General features: G+C 68.2%; 1 protein-coding gene across 1 annotated transcript; it reads left to right on the plus strand.

The window, feature by feature from the left end:
- The first annotated feature begins 712 nt into the window (after positions 1 to 712).
- DPYSL5 (dihydropyrimidinase like 5) lies at positions 713 to 22,109 on the plus strand. Its single transcript, XM_064710016.1, has 13 exons — positions 713 to 809; positions 5,987 to 6,251; positions 8,856 to 9,014; positions 9,508 to 9,687; positions 9,778 to 9,846; positions 9,959 to 10,003; positions 10,107 to 10,182; positions 12,152 to 12,308; positions 13,481 to 13,622; positions 14,354 to 14,496; positions 15,863 to 16,070; positions 17,937 to 18,105; positions 20,556 to 22,109. Exons 2-13 carry the CDS (start codon positions 5,991 to 5,993, stop codon positions 20,639 to 20,641), a joined length of 1,695 nt encoding a protein of 564 aa, XP_064566086.1. The 5' UTR covers positions 713 to 809; positions 5,987 to 5,990; the 3' UTR covers positions 20,642 to 22,109.
- The last annotated feature ends 179 nt before the right edge of the window (positions 22,110 to 22,288 follow it).

Here is a 22,288-nt window from a genome sequence, read left to right on the forward strand (position 1 = left end):
TATGCTGGGCTGTGCTGGGCACTGCCCGGGGTTACTGGGCTGGACTGGGCTGGACTGGGCAGCACTGGGAATTTCCAGGCACTGCTTGGGGTCCAGGGGTGTCCCAGGAATGTCCCAGGAGTGTCCCGGGGCTGTCATGGGGGTCCCGAGACGGAGCCCGGAGGTGCCCCGGGGGGTCCAGGGAATGTCACGGGGGTGTCGTGGGGGGGCCAGGGGTGTCCTGAAGGGTTCCCAGGGGTGTCCCACGGGTGTCCTGGGGGGTGTCCCGGGGGTGCCACGGGGGTCCCGGGGGTGTCACGGGGGTGTCATAGAGATGTCACGGGGGTCCCGAGGGAGTGTCACAGGGGTGTCACGGGGGTGTCTCGGGAGGGTCCCGGGGGTGTCCCGGGGGTGTCCCGGGGGTGTCCCGGGGGTGTCCCGGGGGTGTCCCGGGGGTGTCCCAGGGGTGTCCCAAGGGTGTCACGGGGGGGTCCCAGGGATGTCCCGGGGGTGTCACGGGGGGGTCCCAGGGGTGTCACGGAGATGTCACGGGGGGTCCCGGGGTCACCGGGGGTCTCCGCGCGCGCTCCGTCACCACGGCAACAGCGCGTGCAGGTGGCGGGGGGCGGAGCCCCGGGCCTTGGCCCCGCCCCCTCCGGCTGTCAGTCAGGCCGCCCGCAGCCCACCCTGCTGGAGGCTCGGCCCCGCCCCCCGGCGCCAGAGCGGGCGGTGATTGGTGCAGGCACGGGCAGGCCCCGCCCCCGCGGCGCAGGTTCGGGTGAGAGGCGATCGCGGCCGGAGCGGCACCGGGAGCGGCACCGGAGCGGGAGGTACCGGCGGGGCGGGCGGGGCGCAGCGGGGCCGGGCCCGACCGAACCGAACCGAACGGAACCGGATCGGAACGGATCGGACCGGGCCGGGCTGGGTTGGATTGGGTTGGGTTGGGGTGAGCCGGGCCGGGCCAGGCCGAGCCGCGCCGGACCGTGCTCGGCTTTTCCTTTCCCGCTCCTGCGGACCTGGCTCGTTATCGCGACGGGCTGGACAATCGCGACAGGTGCGTGCGTCTCGGCAGGCGCGAGTGAATGGACGGGCGAGGATGGAGGGGAGCGCCCGCCATCCCCGCCCGGGGCGCTTCGCGGGAATCGCCGCGCAGAGAAGCTGAGCGCGGCCGCCGCCCACCCATGGCGACACACCTGTCGCGACAGGCGATGGTGTCGCGACAGCGCGAGGGGTTCGCCCCGGCACGGTGTGATGCCGGGCACGGCTGCTGCTCCTCGGTCGGGCCCGGTCGCTCTCGGCGCCCTGTCGCGACCGGCAGCGGAGCAGCAGGTGCCGGGGCGCGGCGGAGCGGGGACCCCGGGGCGGCGGGCGGCGAGGGGCGGCGGGGGTCCCGCCGGGCCCGGCTCATTGTTCCGCCGGGTCTCCCGGGCGGCCCCGCCCCGGCTCCGAGCATCCTTTGTGCTGGGCGGCCCCGGGCTTTGTCTGCGGAGCCGCCCCGGGCCGGCCAGACCGGGACCCCCCGCGCCTCCGGACCGCGCACCGGGACCCCCGCCCGGCCCGCATCGCGCTCCGGGAACGGACCCAGGGCAGCGGCACCGCCCCCGAGCCGCGCCCGGGCCCGGCCCAGCCCAGCGCCCGCACCGGGCCCGGCTCTCGGGGGTCCCCCGGTCCGTCCCCCCCCATTCGGCCGCAGCCCGGTTCCGGTGCCCAACGCTCCGGCCTCTGCCGCAGTGCCCCGGGGGTCAGCGCCGGGCGGTGACGGGGCCCGGGAGCGGCGATGGGACCCCCCCGGTGTCCCCGCAGCCAGCACCGGGACCCTCCGCAGCGCCCCGAACCCGCTGGGGCGTGGCCGCGCAGTGCCCATTCCGTGCCCGTTCCGTGCCCGGCCGGGCCAAGGTGCCCGCGGGGACGAGGAGCGGCCGCAGCAGCAGCAGCAGCAGCATCCCGGCTCTGACGGAGCATCCTCCTCCTCCTCCTGCCGCCGCCATCCCCGGTCCTTCCCGGGGCGGTGGCTCGGTGACACCGCAGCTCCTCCGGCACCGGGACAGCGACACCGGATCGGAGCCGGGCAGGGCCGGGGCCGTGCTCGGTGCCCCCCCCGCCGGGGCAGCGCTCCGAGCCGTGCCCACCCAGCCGCCACCCCTGGCCAGCCACGGGCGGTGGTCGCGGTCGGTGCCAGCGGCGCGGCGGTCACCGAGGGCACCGTGACAAAGGGGAGCCCCGGGGGGGCGGGCGCAGGGTGGGGTCGGGCCCGGTGGGGTCTCGGCGGCGCAGACAAAAGCGGGGGGCGGCGGGGGCCCCCCGGGCTCGGCGCGCCGCACAATGCGGCAGCCCCGGCACAAAGGCCGGGCCCGGCGGCCGCCCCGACCCCAACAGGTGCCCCCGGCGGCCCCGCCGGGCCGGGGTCCCTTTGTCCTGCCGGGGTCACAGCTGTCCCGGCGGCACAGCTGTCCCTGCGGCCCCCGCTTTGTGCGCCGGGCTGGGCGGGGGTCCCGGGCTGCCCCCGGTGCCCCCCCGGCGCTGACGCTGCGGCTCTGCCCTGCCCGGAGCCCGCTGGCTGGCACCGGGCTCCGGCCGGTGCTGGCTGTGCCATCGCCGCAGCGCTGGCTGGAGCGCGGGACACGGCCCCGGTGCCACCAGGGCTGGTGCCAGGCGGGCACCGTGGGCAGGGGGACAGCGGCACAGAGCCCCTGGGGCTGCTCGGTGTGAGCTCGGGGGTCACTGGTGTGAGCAGTGGGAGCACTGGGTGTGACCTGGGGACAGTGAGGGGGAAATGGGAGCACTGGTGTGCCAGACAGGCCATTGTGGGTATTCAGCGCTGGGCATGGCGACATCAGGGCAGTGCCAGGGGTGGCTGGCACAGGGTGGCAGAGGTGCCTGGAGCAGCGGCACGAGGGCAGCGGGGTGGCAGCAGCGTGGGTGGCTCCGCACTGGCCGCGGGCAGCGTGTGCAGCTGCCAGCTCCTCTCTGTGCTCCGGCCCACGCTCGTGCCCTGTGCCCTGGCAGCCCCGCACCCCCCGGGCCGTGCCCACGCCCCTCCCGCCCTCCCCGTGCCGGGGGTGTCACGGTGCCCGGTGCTGCGGCACCGCTGGCAGTCGCTCTGTGTGCTCCAGATCCGTCAGTGCAGCTCTGCTTTCATCTCGGGCTGCCACGTGCTGCCTGCTCCATCCCTCCCCTGAACGTGCCATCCCTCCTGAACCGTGCCACCCTCCCTGAACCGTGCCACCCTCCCTCTGCACGGTGCCATCCTTCCCTGCACTGTGCCACCCCTCCCTGCTCCGTGCCATCCCTCCCTGAACCGTGCCACCCCTCCCTGACCGTGCCACCTTCCCTGAGCCGTGCCATCCTTCCCTGAACTGTGCCACCCCTCCCTGAGCCGTGCCATCCCTCCCTCTGCACCGTGCCACCCTCCCTGCACCCCTCCTGCATCCCCTGCCCTGCCCTGATCTGCCAGGGGCTCCCAGGGCCAGAGTGCCCTGTGGTGGCATCATGGGCACGGCTCTGCTTTCATCTCGGGCTGCCACGTGCTGCCTGCTCCATCCCTCCCTCTGCACCGTGCCACCCTCCCTGAGCCGTGCCACCCCTCCCTGAGCCGTGCCATCCCTCCCTGCACCGTGCCATCCCTCCCTGAACCGTGCCATCCCTCCCTGAGCCGTGCCATCCTTCCCTGAACTGTGCCACCCCTCCCCCTGCACAGTGCCACCCTCCCTGAGCCGTGCCATCCCTCCCTGAGCCGTGCCATCCTTCCCTGAACCGTGCCATCCCTCCCTCTGCACGGTGCCATCCCTCCCTGAGCCGTGCCATCCCTCCCTGCACCGTGCCATCCCTCCCTGAACCGTGCCATCCCTCCCTGAGCCGTGCCATCCTTCCCTGCACTGTGCCATCCCTCCCTGAACCGTGCCACCCCTCCCTGAGCCGTGCCATCCCTCCCTGCACCGTGCCATCCCTCCCTGCACCGTGCCATCCCTCCCTGAATCGTGCCACCCTCCCTGAGCCGTGCCATCCCTCCCTCTGCACCGTGCCACCCCTCCCTGCCCCCCTCCTGCACCCCCTGCCCTGCCCTGGGCTCCCAGGGCTGGCAGTGCCATCGTGCCCCACGGTGCCACCCTGGCACGGCTCGTCCCCTCTGCTCCCACCCCACCCAGGCCGATCCGTGCCCCTGTGCCGTGCCCCTGGTGTCGGTGTGGGCACTCAGAGTGGGGTGACCCCTCGTTGCTGTCACCCCCTTGTCCCCCCCAGTGCAGCTCTGTGCCCAGGTGTCCCCTGGCACAGCCCTGGTGTGGGGCAGCAGCATCCCCGTGTGCCAGGCAGAGCAGGGGGCAGCCGTGGGCATTGTGCCCAGCGTGCCACAGCAGCCTGGCACGCCGCACGGGGTCGGTGCCACCTGCCCTGGTCCCCTGGTGTCCCTGGAGCGGTGTCACAGCTGTGCATGCCGGTGACATTCCCGAGGAGGGGCTGCCTGCCCGGCCCGGCAGCTGCTGCTGCTCTGTGCGGGGTGAGGGCACCGGGCACGGCTCCAGCTGGCACCGGGGTCGCCAGGGGCAGGGGCCGGCCCAGGAGGGGCTGCTGAACCCTCCCGGTGCAGGGGGGGTGGTCCCTGGGGTCCCCCCTGTCCCCTCCCTGCAGCTGTGCCAGCCCGGAATGCCCAGCTGCCAGCCCAGCCTCAGGAGCCATCTGTGCCCAGCAGGTGCTGCAGAGCCCTGGCACGGCTCGGGACGGTCCCTTCAGAGCCCTGTGCCAGTCCCAGTGCCCTCCTGAGGGGCTGTGGCAGCGCCAGACACCGCCTGGCACCCAGCAGCAGCAGCAGCCTGTGCCCCCAGCTCGGTTCTGGCTCCAGAGGGGCTGTGCCAGGGGCTGGGTGGGCACCAGGGGCGGTTCCCACAGCACTGCCCAGCGCCAGCACCGTGCCAGTCATGCCAGAGTGCCCCACGCTGCCCGTGTGGGTGCCAGGGGCTCTGCCTGGTGCAGGGGTCCCTGCTGGTCCCTGCAGTGGGCACAGAGGGGCACAGAGACCCACAGAGGGTCTCTCTGCAGTGAGGTCCCGGCTCTGGGGGGCTCCCAGCCCACCTGATGCCCCCCGGGTGGGCACAGCTGGCACTGCTGTCCCTGCTCTGGCGGGTCGATGGTGTTTGACCTTCACCAAAGGATTTATTGAATTTATTGATGGTGGCTGGGGGTGCCCCTCCCTGCCGGGGGCTCAGGCTGTGCGGGGGTCTCTGGCAGAGCTGGCACCTCATGGGGCACTGGGCAGAGCCCCCAGCGAGTGATGCCAGTCCTGGAACTGTCTGTGCCAGTCCTGGGCACTCACAGGGACACGGTGGGCAGCGTGTCCTGCGTCTGGGGACACCCATTGGCACAGGTGGCACTGGCAGTGCAGGGTGGCACAGAGGGGCTCTGGCAGCCCTGCCCAGGTGCTGATGGGGGTGGCACTGCCAGGGATGGGCTCTGCCAGCCCTGCCCAGGTGCTGCAGGGGGCTGGCACTGGCAGTGCAAGGGGGTGGCTCTGGCAGTGCAGGGTGGCAGGGATGGGCAGCCCTGCTCAGGTTCTGATGGGGGTGGCACTGTCAGGGACGGCTCTGGCAGCCCTGCTGAGGTGCTACAGAGGTTGGCACTGGCAGGGTGGCAGAGATGGGCTCTGGCAGTGCAGGGTGGCACAGAGGGGCTCTGGCAGCCCTGCTCAGGATCTCCAGGGGGTTGGCACTGCCGAGGTGCAGCCCGCAGTCCTTGCAGCGGGTCCCGGGCAGGGAGGCAGCCCCAGCCCCGTGCCAGCCCCGTGCCAGCCCCGTGCCAGCCCCTCCTCTGCGCGGATTTCCCGGGATAATCCATCCCCACAGCCCGTGCAGGATGCACAGCTGCGGGCTCAGCCCTGCCCACCCCGGGGGGCACCTCCGGGCGGGGTGGGCAGCTCGGGGTGGGCAGCTCGGGGTGGGCAGCTCAGGGTGGGCAGCGCGGCGCCCCCGTTCCCATGGGCACTCCCGGTGCTCACCCCGCTGCCCTGTGCCCGCAGCACCATGATGGCCAACGCGGCCACCATGCGGATCCTGATCAAGGGCGGCAAGGTGGTCAACGACGACTGCACGCTGGAGGCCGACGTGTACATCGAGAACGGCATCATCCAGCAGGTGGGCCGCGAGCTGATGATCCCCGGCGGCGCCAAGGTCATCGACGCCACCGGCAAGCTCGTCATCCCCGGCGGCATCGACACCAGCACCCACTTCCACCAGACCTTCATGAACGCCACCTGCGTCGATGACTTCTACCACGGCACCAAGGTAGCCCCGAGCTGTGCCCTGCCCTGCCCGGGCTGCTCCATTGTGTCCCCGTGTCCCCGTCCGTCACGTCCCCTCCTCCCGTGCTGGGCCGTGGCACCCTGTGCCAGCTCGGCCACCTCCCCGTGCCGGTGTCACCGTGCACCGAGTGTCACTGCTTGGGCCAGCCCAAGGGATTGTCCCTGCAGCTTGTCCCACTGTCCCCAGTGCCCACACAGAGCGGCCATTGTGCCAGGCCAGCCTGGCCGTGCCTGTCCCCAGGCTGTCCCCAGGCTGTCCCCAGTGTCCCCGGGCAGGGGGCTCAGCGCTGTGCTGGTGGTGTTGTAGGTAAAAGTTATGTTAAATTAGGGTATAGTTCAATTATATGGCATTAATTATGTTATATTAATTGCATTATGTTAAGAGTGGGAGTCGTTATTAGAACGTTCTAGGAGAAGGGTCCGGTTTGGTGGCGGGGACCCCGTGCAATGCCCACGGGTGCCACACGCCAGCCCCGCTCCGTGTCCCTGTCACCCGCTCGTGGCAGCGCCAGGCCGGCAGCTCCTCCCGAGAGCGCCCATGGGCAAAGGAGCTTTGGGGATTAGCAGGGCGGGGTGAGCCGGGGACAGCGGCGGGGCCACCGCGCCTGCCCTGCCGCGAACGGGAACGGGAACGGGAACGGGAACGGGGGGGGCACGGGCCCCAGCACACCCGGGGCTCCCTCAGCCCCCCAAACCCACCCGGGGCTCTGTGCTGGGGCTCCCTGAGCACCCCAAACCCACCCGGGGCTCCCTCAGCCCCCCAAACCCACCCGGGGCTCCGTGCCGGGGGTCCCTGAGCACCCCAAACCCACCCGGGGCTCCGTGCCGGGGGTCCCTGAGCACCCCAAACCCACCCGGGGCTCCCTGAGCACCCCAAACCCACCCGGGTGTCCCTGAGCACCCCAAACCCACCCGGGGCTCCCTCAGCACCCCAAACCCACCCGGGGCTCCCTCAGCAACACAAACCCAGTGCCAGGGCTGGGGGGCACAGTGGGTGCCCCAGCATGGCAGGATGGGGCTCTCCAGATGTGCCGTGTGCCCAGATGTGCTGCTGCACAGGGGCAGCCATTGGCGGGGCCGGGGGGATGCGGGGGTCCCTGTCTGCAGCCAGCACCCCCCCAAGGCTGTGGGCAGTGCCCAAACGTGGCCCGGGCACACCTGGCAGCTCCCCTGGCTGTGGGCAGTGCCCGAACGTGGCCCGGGCACACCTGGCAGCTCACCTGGCTGTGGGCAGTGCCTGAACATGGCCCAGGCACACCTGGCAGCTCCCCTGGCTGTGGGCAGTGCCCAAACATGGCCCGGGCACACCTGGCAGCTCCCCTGGCTGTGGGCAGTGCCCAAACATGGCCCGGGCACACCTGGCAGCTCCCCTGGCTGTGGGCAGTGCCCGAACGCGGCCCGGGCACACCTGGCAGCTCCCCTGGCTGTGGGCAGTGCCCGAACGTGTCCTGGGCACACCTGGCAGCTCCCCTGGCTGTGGGCAGTGCCCGAACATGGCCCGGGCACACCTGGCAGCTCCCCTGGCTGTGGGCAGTGCCCAAACATGGCCCGGGCACACCTGGCAGCTCCCCTGGCTGTGGGCAGTGCCCGAACGTGTCCCGGGCACACCTGGCAGCTCCCCTGGCTGTGTGCAATGCCCAAACATGGCCCGGGCACACCTGGCAGCTCCCCTGGCTGTGGGCAGTGCCCGAACATGGCCCGGGCACACCTGGCAGCTCCCGTGGCTGTTGGCAGTGCCCGAATGTGGCCTGGGCACACCTGGCAGCTCCTCTGGCTGTGGGCAGTGCCCGAACGTGTCCTGGGCACACCTGGCAGCTCCGTGGCTGTGTGCAATGCCCAAACATGGCCCGGGCACACCTGGCAGCTCCCCTGGCTGTGGGCAGTGCCCAAACACGACCCGGGCACACCTGGCAGCTCCCCTGGCTGTGGGCAGTGCCCGAACGTGTCCTGGGCACACCTGGCAGCTCCTCTGGCTGTGGGCAGTGCCCGAACGTGTCCTGGGCACACCTGGCAGCTCACCTGGCTGTGGGCAGTGCCCAAACACGACCCGGGCACACCTGGCAGCTCCCCTGGCTGTTGGCAGTGCCCAAACATGGCCCGGGCACACCTGGCAGCTCCCCTGGCTGTGGGCAGTGCCCAAATGCGGCCCGGGCACACCTGGCAGCTCCCCTGGCTGTGGGCAGTGCCCGAACATGGCCCGGGCACACCTGGCAGCTCCCCTGGCTGTGGGCAGTGCCCAAACACGGCCTGGGCACACCTGGCAGCTCACCTGGCTGTGGGCAGTGCCCGAACGTGTCCCGGGCACACCTGGCAGCTCCCCTGGCTGTGGGCAGTGCCCGAACGCGGCCCGGGCACACCTGGCAGCTCCCCTGGCTGTGGGCAGTGCCCAAACACGGCCTGGGCACACCTGGCAGCTCCCCTGGCTGTGGGCAGTGCCCGAACGCGGCCCGGGCACACCTGGCAGCTCCCCTGGCTGTGGGCAGTGCCCGAACGTGGCCCGGGCACACCTGGCAGCTCCCCTGGCTGTGGGCAGTGCCCGGGGGATGAGCCCTCACCCCCACCTGTGCCCCCTGTGCCCCCCGTGCAGGCAGCGCTGGTGGGGGGCACGACGATGATCATCGGGCACGTCCTGCCCGACAAGGACACGTCGCTGCTGGACGCCTACGAGAAATGCCGCAGCCTGGCCGACCCCAAGGTGTGCTGCGACTACGCCCTGCACATGGGCATCACCTGGTGGGCGCCCAAGGTGAGTGGGCACGGGCGGGAGCAGCTGCCGGGGTAATTCCCGGCCCCCTGATCCCATTATCCGCCCGGGGGGGTGGGCTGAGCCCCCAGGATGCCTTTTGAGCTGCCCTGAGCCGGGCTCAGCGGGGCAGGGGCTCGGGGTGCCCCGGGACAGGGGGATCTGTGGGGCTGAGCCCTCCTCGCTGGGGCGGGGAAGGCGGCGCTGCTGCTGCTGCTGCTCCGAGCCTGGGGGGACCCCAACCCGCAGCAGGACCCCCGTGGGGGCGGCGGGCAGGGTGGGTGAGCAGCCCCCATCCCACCCGCTCAGCGCTGCAATCCCCTCGCAGCTGCTGCAGGGGGATCAGAGCCGGCTCCCGGCTGTGCTGCACCGAGACCCCGGCCCTGACCCCGCTCCCAGCATCTGTCACTGCCCGTGTCACCCCCAAATCCCCGTGCCGTGTCCCCAGGGGCCCCCGGCGGGGTGAGCCCCCCGCCCTGAGCCCGCTGCCCCGCAGGTGAAGGCGGAGATGGAGACGCTGGTGCGGGAGAAGGGCGTGAACTCGTTCCAGATGTTCATGGCCTACAAGGAGCTGTACATGCTGCGGGACAGCGAGCTGTACCAGGTGCTGCGCGCCTGCCGCGACATCGGCGCCATCGCCCGCGTGCACGCCGAGAACGGCGAGCTGGTGGCCGAGGTGAGGGGGGCACGGGGGCAGCGGGCACCCGGCCGGGCAGCGGGGCACCCGCCCTGACCCCCTGCCCGCCCTGACCCCCCAAATCCGCAGGGAGCCAAGGAAGCGCTGGACCTGGGCATCACGGGGCCCGAGGGCATCGAGATCAGCCGGCCTGAGGAGGTGGGTGATGGCGCCGTGCCACTGGGGTGGGCTGGCACGGGCCAGGGCATCGCTGCCCGTCCCTGTGGTGCCACCGGCGTGTGTAACTGTGTCGCCATTGCTGTCCCTGCAGCTGGAGGCCGAGGCCACGCACCGTGTCATCACCATCGCCAACCGGGTGAGTGTCCGAGCGTGGGGGGCTGTCCCTGTCCTGTGGGGGTGCCCGTGTCCCCCGGGGGCTGGGTGCCATGGGGACAGTGCCACTGACCCCCTGTGTGCAGACCCACTGCCCCGTGTACCTGGTGAACGTGTCCAGCATGTCTGCGGGGGACGTCATCGCCGCCGCCAAGATGCAGGGTAGGGGACACAATGGGGGGACATGGGGGACACAGGGCCTCCGCCAGCACAGCGTGGGAAGGGCACCCTGGGGGACAGGAGACCACGACCGCTCACACCTGGGTGGGGGAGATGGGCCTGGGGGGGACTGCGGGCGGTGGAAGGACCGGGCATGGGCACAGGACAGAACATGGGCATAGGGCACACAGATAGGGGCATGGGACACGGACAGCCATGGGCATGGAACGGGACAGACACGGGCTGGGACAGGACAGACCACAGGACATGGCATAGACAGACACGGGCTGGGCACAGAGACATGGGCATGGGCCGGACAGACATGGGCATAGACGACACAGGACATGGGCACAGACAGACACGGGCATGGGCACGACAGACTACATGGGCATGGCATATAGACTGACACATGGGCATAGGCACGGACAGACACATGGACATGGGCACGGACAGACACGGGCATGGGCACGGACAGACACATGGGCACGGACAGACATGGGCATGGGCACGGACAGACATGGGCATGGGCATGGGCACGGACAGACACATGGGCATGGGCATGGACAGACACATGGGCATGGGCACAGACAGACATGGGCATGGGCACAGACAGACACATGGGCATATAGACTGACACATGGGCATGGGCACGGACAGACACATGGGCATGGGCACAGACAGACACGGGCATGGGCACAGACAGACACATGGGCATGGGCACAGACAGACATGGGCATGGGCACGGACAGACACATGGACATGGGCACGGACAGACACAAGGACATGGGCACAGACAGACAGGGGCATGCACAGACAGACACATGGGCTTTGGGATAAGACAGACACATGGGCATGGCACAGACAGACATGGATGGGCATATGACTGATACATGGGCATGGAAGACACACGGTAGACACATGGCATGGGTACAGACAGACACACAGGCACAGACACACACGGGCACCCACAGACACGGATACGGACACGCACATGGGCACAGACATGGACAGACACATGGACACGGGCACAGACAGACGCACAGACAGACATGGGTACAGACAAACACAGGCACCCACAGACACAGACATGGACAGACACAGGCACAGACACACACAGACATGGACAGACACACAGACACCCACAGACGTGGGCACAGACACACAGACTCATGCAGACATACAGACAGACACACAGGCACAGGAACTCGGGTGTGCCTGTGGGGCCGTGCCCTCGCACAGGTGAGCACACCTGGACCCCCGGCTCTGCTCGTACCCAGGGGACACACAGGGGACACACATGTGAGCACACACACACGAGAGCACAGGGGACACATACAGGACACACAGGGGACACATGTGAGCACACACACACGAGAGCACAGGGGACACACACAGGGGACACATGTGAGCACACACACACGAGAGCACAGGGGACCCATACAGGACACACAGGGGACACATGTGAGCACACACACACGAGAGCACAGGGGACACACACAGGGGACACATGTGAGCACACAGGGGACATGCACAGGTCACATACGGGTCTCATACAGGTCACACATGTGAGCACAGACACATGGGCGCACAGGGGACACGCACAGGTCACACACGGGTGACACACACCTGAGCACTCACAGGACACATGGGTCACACACCTGTGGACACATGGGGCACACACAGGACATGCACAGGTCACACATGTGAGCACACAGGGGACACACAGGTCACATATGTGAGCACACACCAGACACACACAGGTCCCACAGGTCACACACCTGAGCACACGCAGAACACCGATCTGAGGACATGCAGGTCACACACGGGTCCCACAGGTCACACACATGAGCACACACGGGTCACACACAGCTCACACACAGCACACAGGGCTCCTGCCCCGCGGGTACCTCAGGCCCCGGGCAGTGCCCGGCGTGCCTGGCACAGCCCCGTGCCCACGCGTGCCTCCCCGCAGGGAAGGTGGTGTACGCAGAGACCACCACGGCGCACGCCACGCTCACCGGGCTGCACTACTACCACCAGGACTGGTTCCACGCCGCCGCCTACGTCACCGTGCCGCCGCTGCGCCTGGACACCAACACCTCTGCCTACCTCATGAGCCTGCTCGCCAAGTGAGCCTGCCCGGGGTGCCAGCCTGCCTGCCCTGGGCACCCTGAACCTGCCCTGGGCACCCTGAACCTGCCCCGGGTGTGCCGATCTGCCCTGGGCACCCTGAACCTGCCCCGGGCACCCTGAACCTGCCCTGGGTGTGCCAATCTGCCCTGGGCACCCTGAACCTGCCCCAGGCACCCTGAACCTGCCCCGGGCACCCTGAACCTGCCCTGGGTGTGCCAACCTGCCCTGGGCACCCTGAACCTGCCCTGGGCACCCTAAACCTGCCCCGGGTGTGCCGAACTGCCCTGGGCATCCTGAACCTGCCTGGGCACCCTGAACCTGCCCCGGGTGTGCCAATCTGCCCTGGGCACCCTGAACCTGCCCTGGGTGTGCCGAACTGCCCTGGGCACCCTGAACCTGCCCCGGGCACCCTGAACCTGCCCCGGGCACCCTGAACCTGCCCTGGGTGTGCCAACCTGCCCTGGGCACCCTGAACCTGCCCCGGGCACCCTGAACCTGCCCCAGGCACCCTGAACCTGCCCCGGGCACCCTGAACCTGCCCGGGTGTGCCAATCTGCCCTGGGCACCCTGAACCTGCCCTGGGCACCCTGAACCTGCCCGGGTGTGCCAATCTGCCCTGGGCACCCTGAACCTGCCCCGGGCACCCTGAACCTGCCCCAGGTGTGCCAACCTGCCCTGGGTGTCCCTCCATGCCCTGGGTGTGCCCAATCCCTGTCCCAGGTGTGCCTGCCTGCCCTGGGTGCACCTCCCTGCCCCAGGCACCCCATTCCTGCCCCGGGTGTGCCAGCTCTGCCCCGGGTGTGACGACCTGCCCTGGGTACCCCATCCCTGCCCCAGGATGTGCCAATCTGCCCCGACTGTGCCAATCTGCCCCGGGTGTGCCAACCTGCCCCGGGTGTGCTGACCTGTCCTGGGTACCCCATCCCTGCCCCAGGCACCCCATTCCTGCCCCGGCTGCCCCTCCCTGCCCCTGGGCACCCTGTTCTCCAGGCACCCCATTCCTTGGGTGCCCCATTCCTTGGACAGCTTCTCCCTGGGTGCCAAGAACTCCAGGCACCCCATGATGTGGGTGCCCCATTCCCTGGGCACCCCATGGCAGGAGTATCCCAGTACCCGAGTCCCAGGCTCCCCTGGCAGTGCCAGCCCCCAGCCTGCCGTGCCCCCACAGTGACACGTTGAACGTGGTGGCCTCGGACCACCGGCCCTTCAGCACCAAGCAGAAGGCCATGGGCAAGGAGGACTTCACCAAGATCCCCCACGGCGTCAGCGGCGTGCAGGACCGCATGAACATCATCTGGGAGCGTGGCGTGGTAGGGCACTGCTGCCCGGGCACGGGCTGGGCTGGATGGGGCATCCCACCATGGGATGGGCACAGGGAGCTCCCCAGAGCTGGCCTGGGGCTGGGGCTGGATGGGGCATCCCACCATGGGATGGGCACAGGGAGCTCCCCAGAGCTGGCCTGGGGCTGGGGCTGGGGCTGGATGGGACATCCCACCATGGGCTGTGCCCCCCTGGCACGAGGGCAAGGAGCTCCTCAGAGCTGGCCTGGGCATGGGGATGGGGCTGGTGCTGGATGGGGCATCCCACCATGGGATGGGCACGAGGGTGGTGGGCATGGAGCTCCCCAGTGGGGCCTGGGCACGGGGCTGGTGCTGGGGGCTCATGGGGACCCTGCTGGATGTGACATCCCACCATGGGCTGTGCCCCCCTGGCACCCTCAGAGCTGGCCTGGGCATGGGGCTGGGGTTCCCTGCTGGATGGGGCATCCCACCATGGGCTGTGCCCCCCTGGCACAAGGGTGGTGGGCAAGGAGCCCCCAGAGCTGGCCTGGGCATGGGGCTGGGGTTCCCTGCTGGATGGGGCATCCCACCATGGGCTGTGCCCCCCTGGCACAAGGGCAAGGAGCCCCCCAGAGCTGGCCTGGCGAGGATCCTGATCCCGCAGCCCACCTGGGATTTTTGGGGACCCCTGGGATTTTGGGGGCACTGCGGGTGACAGGGAGGGACACAAGCCCCAAACCCTGACCCCGCTGCGGTGCCAGGTGGGGGGCAAGATGGACGAGAACCGCTTCGTGGCCGTGACCAGCTCCAACGCCGCCAAGCTGCACAACCTGTACCCGCGCAAGGGCCGCATCATCCCCGGCGCCGACGCCGACGTCGTGGTCTGGGACCCCGAGGCCACCAAGTAGGTGCAGCCGCTGGCACGTCCCTGCTGGGTGGTGGCAGCGTGGGGAGGGGGCGGCAGTGCCCCTTTTGGGGCCCAGCAGGATCCCAGCTACACAGAACAAAAGGACAGCAATGGGGCTGGGGTGGCACTGGGTGGCACCGGGTGGCACCGGGTTCCTTTATTTGGTGTTACACTGTCACAGAACATATTTTCATTAAAATCCTTTCTTAGGATTTTTCCCTGCTGAAGCTGAGAAGTTTCAGCAACAAATGTAAGCAATGGTTATCTGCTGCTGTGGGATGCAACAGGTGGGTCCGTGATTGGTCTCCTGGGGATGTTTGGATTTACTGACCACTCACGGCAGAGCTGCTCTCGCTCTCTGCTGAGACACAGAACTTTGTTATTCATTCTTTTCTATTCTTAGCTTAGCTAGCCTTCTGAGAACTTTCTATTCTTTTTAGTACAGTTATAATGTAATATATATACCATAAAATAATAAATCAAGCCTTCTGACCATAGAATCAACATTCTCGCCTCTCTCTTCACCTCAAAACCCTTGTGACCACGGTCACATTACACTCCCCGAGTCTCAGGGTCCCAGGCAATGAGCTGGGGGCAAACAGCAGCTTGTAAGGGGGGTGTGAGCGTGTTCACGGGGGTTTGCAGGTGAGGGAAGAGATGAGGATCTGACTCCATGTTCAGAAGGCTTGATTTATTATTTTATTATATATATTACGTTAAAACTATACTAAAAGAATAGAGGGAAAAGTCTCATCTCAGAAGGCTGGCTAAGCTGAGAATAGAATGGAACAAAAACAAAGGTCTGTGGCTCGGACACAGAGAGAGCCAGCTCTGCAGTGACTGGTCACTAATTCCAAACTGGTCACTAATTCCAATCTACACGAGATCAATCACAGACCCACCTGTTGCATTGCACAGCAGCAGATAACCATTGCTTACATTTTGTTCCTGAGGCCTCTCAGCTTCTCAGGAGGAAAAATCCTAAAGAAAAGATTTTTCATAAAAGGTGTCTGCGACAGGGGGAGGTCTCAGGGGAGGGTACAATGATCAGCTAATCAGGAGAACTGGGGTGGAACACAAGGGCAGGGGACACAGGGGAGGAAAACTGCTTGGGACAGGAGGGGTCAACAGCTGGATGTGGCAGGAAGGGCTTTGGAGCTGGGCAGAAAAGTAGGGAAGTAGCAAAGGGATAAACCTCTGTGTCACTCCAAAATCAGGGGGAAAGCCCAAATACCTACCAAACAACACATCAAACCATACCCTGTGAAATAAAACCACACTGCAACAGCAGCCCATGCTGGGGGGGACGCTCGCCGTGCCCCCGCAGGCGGTGACAGCCCCGTCCCCGTGTCCCCGTGCCCAGGACGGTGTCTGCCAGCACGCAGGTGCAGGGCGGGGACATCAACCTGTACGAGAACATGCGGTGCCACGGCGTGCCGCTGGTCACCATCAGCCGCGGGCGCGTGGTCTACGAGAACGGCGTCTTCATGTGCGCCGAGGGCACCGGCAAGTTCTGCCCGCTGCGCTCCTTCCCCGACGTGGCCTACAAGAAACTCGTGCAGCGCGAGAAGGTACGGGGGGCAGAGCTGGCAGGGACGGGGCTGTGCCAGGGATGTGCCAGGGCGGTGCCATGGTTGTGCTGTGGCTATACCATGGCTGTGCCATAGTGGTGCCACATTGCTCTGTGCCAGAGCAATGCTGTGGCTGCGCTAGGGCTGTGCCAGAGTGGTGCCAGAGCAGTGCCATAGTGGTGCTGTGGCTGTGCCAGAGCAGTGCCATGGTTGTGCTGTGCCAGAGTGGTGCCATGACTGTGCCAGAACAGTGCCATGGCTGTGCCAGTGTGGTGCCAGAGCAATGCCATGGCCGTGCCAGAACAGCACTATGGTTGTGCCAGAGCAGTGCCATGGCTGTGCCAAGGCCATGCCATAGCGATGCCAGAGCTGTGCCATGGCTGTGTCCGTGCCAGAACAGTGCCATGGCTGTGCCAGAGCAGTGCTGTGGTGGTGCCAGGGCTGTGCCATGGCCATGCTATGGCTGTGCCAGAGTGGTGCCATGGTTGTGCTGTGGCTGTGCCGTGGCTGTGCCAGAGCAGTGCCATGCCCATGCCCTGGCTGTGCCATGGCCATGCTGGGGCCATGCCAAAGCAGTGCTGTGGCTGTGCCAGAGCAGTGCCATGGCTGTGCCATAGCGGTGCCAGAGCAGTGATGGGGCTGTGCCAAAGCAGTGCCAGAGTAGTGCCAGGGCTGTGTCAGAGCGGTGCCATGGCTGTGCCAAGGCCATGCCAGAGTGGTGCCAGGGCTGTGCCAGAGCATTGCCGTAGCCATGTCGTGGCTGTTGCGTGGCCATGCCAGAGCAGTGCCATGGCTGTGCCAGAGCGGTGCCATGATTGTGCCATGGCCATGCCAAAGCAGTGCCGCGGCTGTGCCAGAGCAGTGCCATCACTGTGCTGGAGCAATGCCACGGTGAGGGACAGGGCTGCACCGTGCTGGCTGCTGGAGGGGACAGTGGCAGTGCCAGAGGAGGCTCTGTGCCAGGCGGTGCCACGCCGTGCCAGGAGCACAGAGCAGGGTCAGCGTGTGACACAGGACGCTCCCCTGGTCCTTGCCAGCACCGTGGCACTGCAGGGGACACTTGGGACACTTGTCCCCACCCGTGTGTGTCCCATGGCCGTTCCAAGGCACCAGGGCTTGCTGTGCCCCTGCCCGGGCTGTGCCCTTTGCTGGCTGTGCTGGGACAGCCCCGCAGCTCACGGTGACACCGGGACAGGGACACGTCCCTGGGGCTGCCATGGTGACACCGGGACAGGGACACGTCCCTGGGGCTGCCATGGTGACACCGGGACAGGGACACGTCCCTGGGGCTGCCATGGTGACACCCGGGAGCTCTGGCACCCCCCGTGCCCGCGCTGGGGCTGTGGGGGACAGGCTGGGCACAGCACGGTGTGATGCTGGGACATCACAGGGAAGGGGACAGGCTGGGGACAGGCTGGGGACAGCGTGGGAAGGGGGCAGCTCACAGGAAGGCTTGGCCAGCACTGGGGCGCTTCTCGGGAGCTCTGGGTGGCTGGGGGGGCACAGGGCGTTGCATGGGCTTGGCTTGGCTTGATTTGGCTTTGCTTGGCTTGGCTCGGTTTGGCTCGGTTTGGCTTGGCTCGGCTCGGCGGGGGGACGGCGCTCGGGGCTGCTCTGCCAGGGCCCCCCACCTCCCCCTGCCCCTGCTCCTGTCCCTGCTCTGCTTTGCACCAGGATCCCCCCAGCCCCTCTCCGAGCGCCCCCTCCCCATCGCAGCCCCCTCCCCAGCCCCAGCATGGCCCGGCCCGAGCCCCCCGCCCCGCCCGGCCCTGGCACCCCTGGCACCCCTGGCACTCCTGGCACCCCGCACCCGGCCCGGCTGACGCTCTCTCCGCTCTCTCCGCTCTCTCCTCTCGCTCCCGGCAGAATTTGAAGCTGCGGGCCGTGGACCGCACCCCGTACCTGGGGGACGTGGCCGTGGTCGTGCATGCCGGCAAAAAAGAGACGGGGACGCCGCTGGCCGATACGCCCACCCGGCCGGCCACGCGACACGGGGGCATGAGGGACCTGCACGAGTCCAGCTTCAGCCTGTCCGGTAAGAGCGGGGCTGGCCCGCAGCCCTGCCCGGTGCCTCCTGCCGGGCGCTTGTCACCTCCCCGGGGTGTCCCCATTGCCCCTTGTCACCTCCCGGGTGTCCCCAGTGCCACCGCAATGTCCCGCCATCCCTCCCCTAGGGCTGTCCTGTCACCCCCCGGGTGTCCCCATTGTCCCCCGCCATCTTTCAGGCTGTCCCCATTGTCCCACATCACCTCCCGGGTGTCCCCATTGTCCCTTGTCACCCCCCGGGGTGTCCCCAGTGTCCCTTGTCACCTCCCGGGTGTCCTCATTGCCCCTTGTCACCTCCCGGGTGTCCCCAGTGCCCCTTGTCATCCCCCGGGTGTCCCCATTGCCCCTTGTCACCTCCCGGGTGTCCCCATTGTCTCTTGTCACCCCCTGGGTGTCCCCAGTGCTACCACAGGTGTCCGCATTGTCCCCCGTCACCCCCCGGGTGTCCCCATTGTCCCCTGCCATCTTTCAGGCTGCCCCCATTGTCCCACATCACCTCCCGGGTGTCCCCATTGTCCCTTGTCACCTCCTGGGTGTCTCCAGTGCCCCTTGTCACCTCCTCGGGGTGTCCCCAGTGTCCCTTGTCACCCCCCGGGTGTCCCCAGTGCCACCGCAGGTGTCCCCATTGCCCCTTGCCACCTCCCGGGTGTCCTCATTGCCCGCCGTCACCTCCTCCCGCGTGTCCCCAGTGCCCCCTGCCACTCCCGGGGTGTCCCCATTGTCCCTTGTCACCTCCCGGATGTCCCCAGTGCCACCGCAGGTGTCCCGCTGTCCCTCCCCTAGGACTGTCCTGTCACCCCCCGGGTGTCCCCATTGCCTCCCAACACCTTTCAGGCTGTCCCCATTGTCCCTCATCACCCCCCGGGTGTCCCCATTGTCTCTTGTCACCCCCTGGGTGTCCCCAGTGCTACCACAGGTGTCCACATTGTCCCCCGTCACCCCCCGGGTGTCCCCATTGTCCCCCGCGATCTTTCAGGCTGTCCCCATTGTCCCACATCACCTCCCGGGTGTCCCCATTGTCCCTTGTCACCTCCCGAGTGTCCTCATTGCCCGCCGTCACCTCCTCTCGGGTGTCCCCAGTGCCCCCTGCCACTCCTGGGGTGTCCCCATTGTCCCTTGTCACCTCCCGGATGTCCCCAGTGCCACCACAGGTGTCCCCATTGCCCCCCGTCAGCCCCCGGTGCCACCGCAGGTGTCCTGCCATCCCTCCCCTAGGGCTGTCCTGTCACCCCCCGGGTGTCCCCATTGCCCCCCAACACCTTTCAGGCTGTCCCCATTGTCCCCCGCCACCCCCCGGGTGTCCCCATTGCCATCGCAGGTGTCCCTCCATCCCCCCCAGGGCTGTCCTGCCACCTCCCAGGTGTCCCCATTGTCCCCCGCCACCCCCCGGGTGTCCCCAGTGCCACCACAGGTGTCCCTCCATCCCCCCCAGGGCTGTCCTGTCACCCCCCGGGTGTCCCCATTGCCCCCCAACACCTTTCAGGCTGTCCCCATTGTCCCCCGCCACCCCCCGGGTGTCCCCAGTGCCACCGCAGGTGTCCCTTCATCCCCCCAGGGCTGTCCTGTCACCTCCCGGGTGTCCCCATTGTCCCCCGCCACCCCCCGGGTGTCCCCAGTGCCACCACAGGTGTCCCGCTGTCCCTCCCTAGGGCTGTCCTGTCACCCCCTCCTCCTGCAGGCTGTCCCCACTGTCCCCCCACGGGGCACTCCCAGGGTACCCCAACATCCCCAGGCCCCCTCCCCGGGCAGGGGCCGTGGCAGAGCAGGGAGGCGCCCCCAGCCCCGCAGCTGCAGCCCCCGGCCCGCGCCCCCCTCCGGGCACCGTCCGTCGTGTGGCTGCGCTGGGGGGCGCGGGGGCGGGCCGGGGGCACCGGGGGGCACCGGGGCTGTGCCAGCCGAGGGTACCAGGGCTGTGCCAGCCGGGGGCACCGGGGCTGTGCCAGCTGGGGCAGCCCCCTCCCCGCGCTGCACTGGGGGGTCGGTACCGGGCAGCGCCGCTCGGGGCTCCGCTGGCACCGGCGGTTCTGGCCCTCGGGCACGGCGTGGGCACGGGGGGGACGACCTGAATGCCAGCGCTGGTCAGTATTGGTCACTGCTGGTCAGTATTGGTCAGTGCCGGTCAGCAGTGGTCAGTGTTGGTCAGTGCTGATCACTTCTGGTCCGTGTTGGTCGGTATTGGTCAGCGCTGGTCAGTGCTGGTCACTGGTGCTCAGTGTTGGTCAGTGCCGGTCAGCACTGGTCAGTGTTGGTCAGTGCTGATCACTACTGGTCCGTGTTGGTCAGTATTGGTCAGCACTGGTCAGTACTGGTCAGTACTGGTCAGTCTCATGTTGCAGCACAGCCGCGGTGCCGGGGGTCACACAGAGCCCCCATTCCCGGGGGTCCCGGCTCTGTCCCCACCCCCCCGGGCCCCTGTCCGAGCGTCCGTGTGTCCGGCAGGTTCTCAGATCGATGACCACGTTCCAAAACGAGCCTCGGCCCGGATTCTCGCTCCCCCCGGGGGCCGGTCGAGCGGCATCTGGTAGAGGCGGACCCGAGTCCCCCGAGTGAGGCGCCCGGGCCCGGCTCCGGCTCCGGTGCGGCGGGGCTGCCCGGCCGCGGGCCCCGCGCTGCCGCCGCTGCCGCCGCTGCCGCCGCCGGCGGGGCCGTGCCGGGCCGGGCCGTGCCGGGCGGGGCCGGGCCGTGCCGTGCCGCGCGGGGGCCGCCGAGGGCCGGGGGCGCTGGGTGCCCCCCCCGGCCCTTTTCTGTTTGCACGTTGGATTTGGATCAGTGAATTTTTGACTTGTTTGTGCATCACGTGGAAATACTCTGAAGTGGTTTGTGTCACTAGCGTAGGGGAGACGCAGGGACCCCCCCCTTCCTGCCCCGGCCCTGGACCCCCGCCCCGAGCCTGAACCCCGTCCTGATCCCATCAGAACCTGTCCTGAGCCCATTCCTGCCCCCTCCACCACCACCTCTCTGTCCCCCATCCCTGAACCCCAGCCCCGAGCCTGAACCCCATCCTGATCCCATCAGAACCCATCCTGATCCCATCAGAACCCATCCTGATCCTATCAGAACCCATCCTGATCCCATCAGAACCCATCCTGATCCCATCAGAACCCATCCTGATCCCATCAGAGCCCCATCCTGATCCCATCAGAACCCATCCTGATCCCATCAGAACCCCATCCTGATCCCATCAGACCCCCATCCTGGTCCCATTCCTGCCCCCTCATCGCCACCTCTCTGTCCCCCATCCCTGACCCCCATCTCCATCCCGACCCCATCCCAATCCCATTCCCATCTCTCCGTCCCCCATCCCTGACCCCTGCCCTCAGCCCCCCTCCCTGACCCCCATCTGCACCCCCATTTGTGCCCCCTCAAGACCCCAAAGCTCTGTCCCTGTCCCCCATCTCCATCCCAACCCCAGCCCCCCATTCGCATCCCTGACCCCCCATCTCCATCCCGATCCCATCTCCCCAGCCCCCCATTCCCATCTCTTCTCCCCCATCCCTGACCCCCCATCTCCGTCCCTGACCCCTGCCCTCAGCCCCTCTCCCTGACCCCCATTTCTGCCCTCCTAAAGCTCAGTCCGTGTCCCCATCCCCATCCCTGCCCCTCCCCGTCCCCACACTGGTCCCCTCCCAGGTCACTCCTCACTGCCAGGTGAGGTCCCGGGTCCCCTCCCATGTCCCCTCCCCTGTCACCCCCCCTGCCATATCCCCAGCCCTGCCCCCGGGTCCCTGTCCCGCGGTGCTGCGGGGGTGTCACAGCCCCTGTCCCCCGTGTCCCCTGTCCCACCCGGGTCCCTGTCCCTGCGGGGGTGTCGCAGCCCCCGTGTCCCCTGTCCATCCCCGGGTCCCTGCGGGGGTGTCCCCCCGTGTCCCCTGTGCCCCCGTAGGTCCCTGTAGGTGTTCGGGGCGGTGGCCCCGGGGGGGTCCCGTGTCCCCGCGGTGTCACACGGCCGATGTAGGAACCGTTGTGTGCTCATTAAAGACCGTTCACAGCCCCGCCTGCGCCTCTGGGACACGGGGACAGGGGGGACACGGGGGACAGCGGGGGGACAGGGGCAGGGACAGGGGGACGGGGGGACAGGGCGGGGACAGCACGGTCACAGCCCCGCCTGCGCCTCTGGGACACGGGGACAGGGGGGACAGGGGACACGGGGGACAGGGCGGGGACACCACGGT

This window comes from Zonotrichia leucophrys, chromosome 3, assembly GCF_028769735.1.
Source record: "Zonotrichia leucophrys gambelii isolate GWCS_2022_RI chromosome 3, RI_Zleu_2.0, whole genome shotgun sequence".
Classification (NCBI taxonomy): Eukaryota; Metazoa; Chordata; class Aves; order Passeriformes; family Passerellidae; genus Zonotrichia; species Zonotrichia leucophrys.

Coding starts and splice junctions, on each gene's coding strand:
- DPYSL5 (XM_064710016.1), top strand. CDS start 5,991: ATGATGGCCAACGCGGCCACCATGCGGATCCTGATCAAGGGCGGCAAG. Junction 13,623..14,353: donor TCATCTGGGAGCGTGGCGTG/GTAGGGCACTGC, acceptor CTGCGGTGCCAG/GTGGGGGGCAAGATGGACGA. Junction 16,071..17,936: donor AACTCGTGCAGCGCGAGAAG/GTACGGGGGGCA, acceptor CGCTCCCGGCAG/AATTTGAAGCTGCGGGCCGT.